This window comes from Nanorana parkeri, unplaced genomic scaffold, assembly GCF_000935625.1.
Source record: "Nanorana parkeri isolate BGI_ZX_2015 unplaced genomic scaffold, ASM93562v1 scaffold2689, whole genome shotgun sequence".
NCBI classification, from domain to species: domain Eukaryota; kingdom Metazoa; phylum Chordata; class Amphibia; order Anura; family Dicroglossidae; genus Nanorana; species Nanorana parkeri.
This window is the reverse complement of record NW_017308957.1, coordinates 35,112-45,184: the sequence shown is the minus strand read 5'-3', so window position 1 is coordinate 45,184 and position 10,073 is coordinate 35,112. Positions and strand designations below refer to the sequence as shown.

Below are 10,073 nucleotides of genomic sequence, written 5' to 3'. Positions count from 1 at the left end.
CCCTCCCGTAATGGACTACAATCTCAGGTTTAGTTTACTACTTTGTATTGAGATTGTAGTCCATCATGGGATAGTCTTCTCCATTTACAACGTATGAGTGATCTTACCAATACTGCAGTGGGGATCCTGGTTAATATCCAGAGACGAGTTACCACACCCAAGAAATGGCTACTTGCTCTGTGTCAGCAGGATGTTGGCTCTGGAAGCTGACATTGGTGCAGAGCCATAGGTGCAGAGCAATCCCCTCTCTTCAATCCCTGGTGAATTACAGGACGTGCAGCAGCTCTGGCAGTGTGCCACCAAGAGAATCCATATACCTAAAGAGATAGGGGTTGAACACAGAAGAAAATGAGCCCTCTAGGCGTGTCAATTAATGTCAAAGCATTTTAAATACTGCAGGCTGAGCTTGCCTTTAGACTATCTAAAATGTAAAAGAAAATACCCAGAAAAGACACAACATACAAGAGCCAACCCAAAATCAAATATGAAAATAATTTTTATTTTCAATACTTTTATTGATAAAAGGTTATTACAAAATTATAGACACCTCAGCAATATAATCAAGTTACAATCTCCAGAATTATTTTAAAGTAAATCAATGTATTCAATAAGAGAGTCAGGTTGTAAGGAGTGTTTACAGCTTTCTGGCCCCTTCTTCTTCTCACCGTAGCGTGTAACTGAGGTCCTGTTCTATGATTGGTGGAAATCTTAGACCTGAAAACTGTTGTTCCTCCTCTCCTGTGGAGAACATAACTATGGTCGACTCTTATTTTCTTTTAGCTGAATCATACACTTTATCATCTCTACATTGCCATGGAGGGAATAAGAAAGTTGATTTTTCCCTGCATAACACAGGTGCAATTGGCATGAGTTATAATAGATAACTTCCACCTAAGGGGATGAGGATATTTTTAATTGAGGGTGGAGCACTTTTGGAAGCACAGAGGTGGATAATAAACTGGAAGTGGTTGGAAAGTAGAATAAAGATCTTTTACACAAACTGCACTGGAGAATACTGGACAGTTGATATACTGGATCTCTCTGAATGCAAAGAAAAGTGCGATGGAGCCACACTTTTCTTTCCCTGATGAAGGGACCACTTAAGGTTCAAAAACATTACGTTTTATGTGATACCATGTTTACCTGACCTCAATAAAAACGGGAAGATAAAGTGGACCTCATGTGTGCTGGTGGCTTATTCTTCTACATGTTGATCTATGTGATGCCATCCACTGGCTTCCTCAGCACCCACTAAATCATTTTAAATGGGATTCTGCTCAGGACTTTTGGTGAATCAGGAATGGACTCAACTCAGTTGATTAACCCAATACAGTTACTTTTAAGGCATGCCAACTGCCAAGGTTGCCAGTGAGATTATTTCAGCTCTAAACTGAATCTTCAAGCCCTCATATGGCTGGTGTCGTAGCTTATCACATGTGCAGCACTATAGCAACTTAAATCCAAGAAGAGACTAAGATGTCATATTTCTTGACTGAAAAGGATAGGAGGGTTCTGCTCTAAATGAGCCACATAATCTGTGTTTTACCCCCTTTCACTAAAAATCACATTGTCATGCTGACATGAAATCATCTTACATTCATTAGTTAAGTAACCATATTTTTTTTTACTTACAATTCGTTTTTCTACTTCCCGATCCTCTTAGGCATCAGTGATGTAGCCCATGCCTATTAGATGCATCCTGGGAAGGTTACATCAGCAGTGCATTGCTGGGACATCTCATTTGTAAGATCTCAGGGAAAGGTATTTTTCCCCTCAGATGATGTGCAGGGGCGGACTGGGCCGGGGGGATTCAATACTTTTTCCCAGTTTTTTGTGGTAAAATTAGGTACCTCGGCTTATATTCGGGACGGCTTATACTCGAGTATATACGGTATTCATAGGTGGTAGGGCAGTATTTTTGGTAGATATGTTCCACCAATGTGTTGCTTCCAGGTACCATAGATATACCTTTGTTATTCATGTAATTCCAAAGATTTAAGGCATAGGAGTTATTCAAAGTTGGCAAATTCTGCCAGACTTCATAGTACAAGATGGGGTAGAAACGTTGAGGGTGAAAATAACTTATGTTTGAACCCATGACATCATCCGTAGAGTTAAATACTGGCCAGCCGCACAATTTTCTCACAATACGTGTAAAAACTCCTGGCCCTTGGTGTCCCAATATTTCCCCCCTGTAGTTCTCAACTAAGTTCTCCATAAACTGCCACGCCAACTGGTAATGTGAGGAGAGACCAAAAACACCGCTACTAGTAGCTGTGAAACCCTCAGTTGCTAGAAAATGGTCCTCAGGTATTGGACGAAGGGAGATGACATCCGTATCCATGTAAATGCCGCCGTATTTCCATATCATGGCAAACCTACAGGCATCTGCGCTAACATGGGTCCAGTAGATTTCTTTTTTAGGGTCTACCTGGTAATGAAGAAAAGTACAGCATAGCATGAGACCATAACATAAGAACATTTCTTCACATTCCAAATACTACGTCAATTCACCTTTTTAGGGGCAGCTGCAGCATTACCACATACCTGCTATAGGCGTGAGCTGTGACCTGCTAAACTAGATAGAAAGGGCAAGCAAGGTACTTTCTTGTATAAATACAGGTATAGACACCAAAGACAGAGACATTGAGCCTGATTTACTAATGCAAACACGCGCACGTTTGGCATGCGTGTGCGCATACACGCGAGAAAGCAGATGCAACCGTATTTACGGAACGAACATGAGCATTCTGAAATGGCATCATGCCTAGTAGTCGCGTAGCTATGTATTTACGTACGTGCGCGTCGTATTGCATGCGCTTTAAGCTCTACGACATACAAATAGTGGCGTGAGAAATTTAAAAAGAGTGTTTAGCATGCAGTCACATATGGGAAACTTACACCAACAACAGGAATACATTAGAATTGTAACCCTCTGACCAAAAAAGTTTGAAAAAGCACCCCGAGCATAGTAAGAACACATTTTAAAAAACAAATGCTTTACCTGACCTAGCGCTGGCGTGTGGAGAATAGCATGCAACAAACATCCTGCACTGTCATAACAGGCAGGTGCTTTGTGCGTTCATGGCATGTTGCTGGTGTGAGCACACCTCCTGCACTGTCATCTCACAGCAGGTGTGTTGTGTGTTCCTGGCAGGTTGTGTGTTCCAGGCCACTGTGCGTTCACACCGAGGGCGTGAGGGATCAGGGGAAGCACCTGCCATATGCGTTACAGTGCAAGACGTGCATTGTGTTTGCATTCATGTCAATGCCGCCCCGGATGCACTTTCCTCCGGCACTCAACAGTACCACATTACCGTGCGTTGTGTTGCATTTCAACAATGTACTGCATGCCCTACATTTGTAGATGCATTAGAATGCATGGTCCTGTGGTAACATTATTGTGAGTGAGAGGCGCATTTGAGGGGGGGGGGACATTCAAAGGAATAGCAGTGCAAGGCACCTCCTGCACTGCCATCACAGGAATCTCGTGTTGTGCAGTACCGTATGTTAATCGCATGCAATCGGGTGTTTCATGCATGGCCAGTGTGAACAGGTGGTTGGGGGGGTGAATGACATGACAATAGTGTATGATGGCAGGATCATGGCTGTGTAAAGCCTGGCTGACTCTCACCACCATAACCAATGCACTCTGAAGAGCCTCCAATGTTATGCTGGTTTGGCATGAAGAAAAAAAAAAAATGTTGAACACGCCTCCAATTATCTTTATATAACGCTCACACTGGTTCATGACCGGTTTGCTCAAATGCAGATTGACATGTATGTGTCTACTAGAAACTGAGTGATCAGATAAGAAATGTGAGAAATGTTTGGTTAAATCTTGTTGTTATCTGATGTGACTTTTGGTTCAATAATGTTTTGTTGGTTTCATTATATATGCAGGTTTAAACTCCCAATGTGCGCTCCTCAGCGTCTCCTAATGATGAAAACGTTGCACGCCTTGTTCTTGTTCCTTTAGTATGACTCGGAGGTATTTTTCTAACCTCCTTATTTCCCAACAGGTGTAACATGCAGATTTAACATTATTTTTGGAGTTTTTTTGTTTATTTATGTACATTATCTCTTTGTTTTTTCTATCCTTGGGTGTAGAAGTGGCCACTGATATTCGCCTTTGTTTTTTTCACCCAACAATTTAGCCTTACCGGCTGTCAATTGGTGCAACTTTTGAGAAGACCACAATCTGATGCTGCCAAACTATGGACTTGAATGTGTGTTTTTATTTTGTGGTTGTAATGTTGTTTTTAACCATTGCATGGCTTTTGCTTGTTCCTTTATTCTAACTATATTTTGTTTTAGATTAAGTTTAGTTCACCAAGGTGTAATGTGCATACTTCGCTTTATCTTTTTATTTTAATTGTTTTTCCTTGTTGTTTTTCTTGGGGGGGGGCAGGACACTAGTATATTGAACTGGCCAGTGGTAGTAATAGTTGCTTTTTTTTTCTTCAACAATTTATCCTCACTTGCTGTCAATTCCATTCCTTTGTAAAGCCCACAATCTGATGGTAAGCAGCTATGGATATGTATCCGGCCTGCATGGATATACACACACATGCACCAACAGGCATATGCATGCACGAACATATACATCTCTCTATATGTAGATAAATGCAACTTTAAACTTATACCACTACCAGTCAGCAGGGACAGCATGTACTGCTAACACTTGTAGTTCCCTCACACAAATTGCCTGTACACAGCTCAGGACTGGTGGACCAAAGAGAAACTGGTAGTGGGCTGTTTTTGGCCCATGGGCCTTGTAATTGACATATGTGACCTCAATAAAGATGTGAGCACTCTTGGGGAGTTTTTTAAATAAAAAAACACGCATAGGGAATACTTGCAATCCCCATGCGTGTCTTGGCCAGGGTACAAACTGGGGACTCCACTGCTCCAAGGCAGAAGTACTAAACACTAAGCTACTGGGAAACTCTCAGGGTATTGTCATCATGAATCTTGGAACAGCATAGAATAGCCAATAGCGTATTATCCACTATATCAAATAACTTTTAAGGCCTAATTCACACGAGAAAAGGCCGGCACATACAGCTCCGTGCTGCGTGCACGGCCGTATCGTGCAGCTCCCAGGAAGGACCGGTGCTGCGTGTGATTAGTATGCAGCCCCTGTCCTTCTCTATGGGAGTATGCAGCCGTACGCCGCCCTATGCTCACCCCAAGTGCAGGTCCGTATGGGTGCTGGTATCGGACGGAGACAGGATTCATCCTGTCAGCGTACGAGTATGGACACCCGCACCTGCATGGACGTGCAGGTCATGTGCTATTAATCGAACAGGAAAATTTTAATCATTACCAGCCCTAATTATTATTATAATTTTTATTATTATAATTTTTATTAATTTTTATTATTAATATGTTACAGTGCAGGAAATGTTTGGTGTGCTTTAGCATATTGCACATCAGTCTGTGCCTTTTGGGGGACTTACAATCTAAGGTCCCTATTTTTCATGCACACAAGTACCAAACAGAATTTTCCCACAGCTTACATGTCTACTACTTAGTGTTCCTTTGAAAAAAATAAAACATAATCTAATAAGAGCTAATAAGGGGTTATTTTTGGCACATAAACATGTTTATGAGAGTTGAAAGAGGCTTCTGTAACCCTCAGGAGCTATTTTGAAGCCCATTGTGCCCTTAAAAACGATCCATTTTTGTCTTCCCCATTGCAATTAATTTCAAACCTTCCCAGTTGACTCAAATGCTTTTTAACAAAAATCTCCAGCCACTCTCTTCTCCTCACAATAAGATTTTGGTACTTTTAGGCTGATTGTCAGCTATGTCATTGATTAGCCAATCAGTGGCTTTGCTGTAAACTAGGTTGCTAATCAGATCCTTTGTTTACTTCTGATGGCCCCCACTAGGGAGCCACTATATAGAACCATATAAATGGAGCCCAATGGCTCCATAATGGCTACCCCCAAAATGGCTGCTGGAGGAGGGGACTGCAGCCGATCTTTTTAATTGTAGCAGTCCCCACAGCAGCTACATTATATATTATTCTCTGAAGCCCTCTAGTGATGTATATTATTTAGAGTAAAATAAATAAATAACCCATTCATGATGGGGGTAGATTGGTGGGAATCTTCACTGCCCCCCCTAAAAAATAGTTAAAAATCAAGTTTTACATTTTATAAATATCACAAGAGGGGATCAGGCAGTGAGAACGGGGGCTGAGGACTGGCACACTGTGATCATCTATCAGAAAAAAGAACCCTTAACCTTGAGGAATAGAGTTAGAAAACCAATATGCCGCAAGGAGGGACAGATTCATACTAATACCTATAGTTTTGGTATGGGATGTTCAGCAAGCTCTTTTGGGTGTGATGGTCCGAAGTACACACATTTTGTCAATATAGTGAAGCAGTAGAATTAAAGGTGGAAAGTGCTGGCATCACAAGACTTGTTACTTAAAGGAGAACTATGGGGTTAAGGCTTTTCCCCATAGTTCTCCGAAGGGTAACGTGAGGACACAAACTAGTGTCCTCCCGTCACCCTAAGCTCAGTATATAGGGAGCTACAGCTCGCGGTATACTGAGACGCCGCAGCTGACGCGGATCCCGACAATTATGTCTGGATCCGCCCAGTTGCGTGAGTGACAGCTGGCTCTGCCTCCCCCTCCCCCGTCCGTTCCGCCAGTCAGCGCTGGAGGATCGGAGCGGGGAGGGGGGAATCCAGTCCCTCCCCTGTCATGTCAGAGAGCCGTGACAGGATCGAGAAGTAAACGAACGCCGGTATGTGTTCGCTCACCTCCCGATCTACTGACCCGACCTGTGACAGTCTCATTGTCACAGGTCGGCTAGAACTATGAGGTGAGTGAAAAGCACTCACCTCATAGTTCTCCTTTAAGGAACAAGCAGTTGTCCCCCCTAATTCTCCATGACCTCAAAATTAGACATGTACGATTTGTTTCGTTCTGAATCAAAATTCTTAAAAATTTTCAAAATTCAGACATTGGGACGCATCCGAATTTCCAAACCCCAATGCATCCGAATGCGTCTGAATCCGAATTTACGTTTACGAATTTCTGATCCCGTCCGAATTTCATTCAAAAACCTAACTGAATCGGACATGTGACTTTTCTGGCCAATCAGATGTGGGGGGGGGGTTTCGGTTAAATGCATCCAGATTGATCTCAATACGAATTTTCATTACGGCAACATGCATGGGAGCCATATATATATATATAGATACTGTATAATACTGAAGCTGAGGCTCCTAGATCCGAATGGCATTCGGGAGCTCCTGAATGCCATTCAGGTCTCGGAGCCCAGATTTAATAATATATGGATATGGCTCTCAGACCCGAATGGCATTTGGGAGCTCCTGAATGCAATTCAGAAATTCAGAACCCGAATGCCATTCGTGTCTAGGAGATTTAGCTTTAGTATTAATATCTGTATATGGTTTTCTGTGGTAGTCGTAATGAATATTCGCTCGTAAATTCCTCCAAAAGTAATGGAGATTTTAAATTTCATCCAAATCGGAAACCAGCGAATCGAATTATTCTGCAGCTTTCATGTCGACCTCAAATGATGAAGTTTATACACAGAATACAAACTGATGATCATTTCCCCTCCACCTTCCCATCCCACTCTGATCCTTACATCTACAACAACACAATAAAAGGCACACCAGAATGTTTCAATCTCACGACTTTGATGTAGTAAAATGAATTATTCAGTAAACTTAGTTTACTTGAAGAATTTATAGGCATAGCCATGTAAATGGAGGTTTCAGATCTTCTTTAATATGATATTTATGGTTGCGGTTAAATCTGAGTCAATCTCTTGTGAACAAATTCCAAAACAAATAACTGATCGTCCAAGTAATTACATGATATATTTATTAGCTTAAAATAGAAATGTTTTAGTATTTCTTATACACTGAGTGGCCGGATTATTATATACACTGAGTGGCCGGATTATTATATACACTGAGTGGCCGGATTATTATGACCACCTGACGTTTGTAGGCAAATTAGCTATAATTTGGCGCTGAAGTTGCTAGAGGGCCAGACCATTATAAATAGGGAAGCAGGTTGGTTACCACGACAGTAGAAGTGATTTGTTTAGGAAGATACGGGGAAACAACGCCATTTAACATCCTTTGAACGTGGGATGATTGTTGGCGCTCGGAGCCGTGGAGCGAGTATCAGCAAAACAGCAGAATTCGTTAAATGTTCAAGAGGGGCTCATTGTTAAAGTGTTTAAAGACCGGGCTGTCAGCCGAAAATCTGGGTGTGAACGTGCGAATTGTGGCCGTCAGCGAATAGGCAATGTTAGGGCAGAACGGGGGAGGGGCAAGACTGGTACAAGACAACAGAAGGGCAACAGTGCCTAAGTCAGATTCCTCGCATCACCTTTCACCATCTCGTGGAGTCACCAGGCGGCCCAACGAAGTCATCTCGTGGAGTTATCTCGTGGCCCAACGAAGTACTGATGGGGTGGTCATAATAATCTGGCCACTCAGTGTATATCTTCCACCTATATTATCCTTTATCAAATATCACATATATATATACTGTGATGTTTTTCAGAATTTAGCACAATGCTGAGCACTAACAGACCACTCTTGAAGCCGACTTTAAACATAAAACAGGAGAGTCTTTATTCTCATAAAGGCCAACAGTCCATGTCTTTCACATAATCAGCTTTCCTTCAACATAAAGAAAACATGACAGTTCACTTGACTTTATAGCATATTTGTGTCTCACCGACATCAGGTTGTCCCATGCACTCCCAGTATCTTAGTTTCAGGACTTTACTGTATTTCTCCATAAAGACAGCCCTTAGCATTGCTCAGTAGCTTTCCTAAGCTCCATGCATCTAACCAGACACCATTTTTTTTTTTTTAACATGTTAGATTTTTATTGAGAAAAATAAAAACAATACACATACGATCAAGCATTGACATGCATTATAGGACATGTATCAGTACGCAGACTGAGATCTAGACATGCCAAGCAAAGTATATCCACACAATAAAAAAGAGGAACTAGATCATATCATTGTGAAAAATTATGCAGAGATAATGCGCATCAGGTATGCATAACAATAACTACAACTATTTAACCCTATAGCCATGAGCAGGGCTTGAAAAAATTCAGGGTGTCTCACCAGTCAGTCAAAAATTTCACCAGTCAGCATGACCGGACTATCGGCCTTGCACTTTATGTTAACATTTTTTGGGGACAGATAGAGCTTTCTTTTGGAGGTATATAATCACCACGGGGGGGGATTTTTTTAAACTATATAATGAAAAAAGTACCGTAAACGTAAAAGAAAAAAAAAAAAGTTTCCCTACGTTATGTTATAAAACATTTATTCTTACCCATATTTTTGGTAATAAAAGTCGGGGTCACGTCGGGTAAATAGACACAAAACATGTCAAGCCTTAAAATTGCGTGCGACTGCAAAATACGCCCATAGGCGACGCTTAAAACGCTTTTACTGCTCATCAGTTTAGTGTTATCGGTGATTAATGGCCCTAAAATTATTGCTCTCACTCCGACGTTTGCGGCGATATGTAACATGTGCGGCACAATAGGCGCAATCAGCGTTTTCGCACATAGGCGCGCCCGACGCATATCTGAGTGTGTATGTGGTGGGCGGGGAATTAAAAAAAAATTTCTTTTTACATTTTTTTATGATTTATTTTTTTTATGATTCTTTAATTTTTGTATTACTTTTTTTTTTGACACACAACTTTATTGCTATTACATCGGGGGATAAGAAGCCCCCGATATAATAGCCAATTTACATGACAGGTCCTCTTTATGGAGACATCAGGGGTCTCCAAGACCCCTAATGTCACCTAGGGACCCCAAGAGAAGCTGATGCAGCAGAGATCAGCTTCATCAGCTTCTGTAGCTGGAAAGTGACACTGAATGCAGGAAGTGATGTAATATGCATCACTTCCTGCATTCGGGGACTGAGAGGAGATCAAAGGGAGTTCGTATACTGAACTCCCTTTGATCTCCTGTCACATAGCCGTGTCGATCCCGGCCGCATCGGGCACAGCGGATCTCGGGACCGGCA

At 41.8% G+C, this 10,073-nt stretch overlaps 1 protein-coding gene across 1 annotated transcript; it reads right to left on the bottom strand.

The window, feature by feature from the left end:
- Positions 1 to 265: 265 nt before the first annotated feature.
- On the bottom strand, positions 266 to 2,816 carry LOC108802169 (alpha-1,4-N-acetylglucosaminyltransferase-like). The gene is made up of 4 exons (XM_018574037.1): positions 2,799 to 2,816; positions 1,879 to 2,431; positions 666 to 738; positions 266 to 317 (listed from the first exon to the last, which is right to left on the bottom strand). Exons 1-4 carry the CDS (start codon positions 2,814 to 2,816, stop codon positions 266 to 268), a joined length of 696 nt encoding a protein of 231 aa, XP_018429539.1.
- Between the last annotated feature and the right edge of the window lie 7,257 nt (positions 2,817 to 10,073).

Excerpts from the sequence above, each read along its gene's own strand:
- LOC108802169 (XM_018574037.1), bottom strand. Across the intron at positions 739-1,878 it reads TGAATACCGTATATACTCGA|GAGAGGAGGAACAACAGTTT; the intron begins GTATAAGCCGTC and ends TGTTCTCCACAG. Across the intron at positions 318-665 it reads GACCTCAGTTACACGCTACG|GTATATGGATTCTCTTGGTG; the intron begins GTGAGAAGAAGA and ends CTATCTCTTTAG.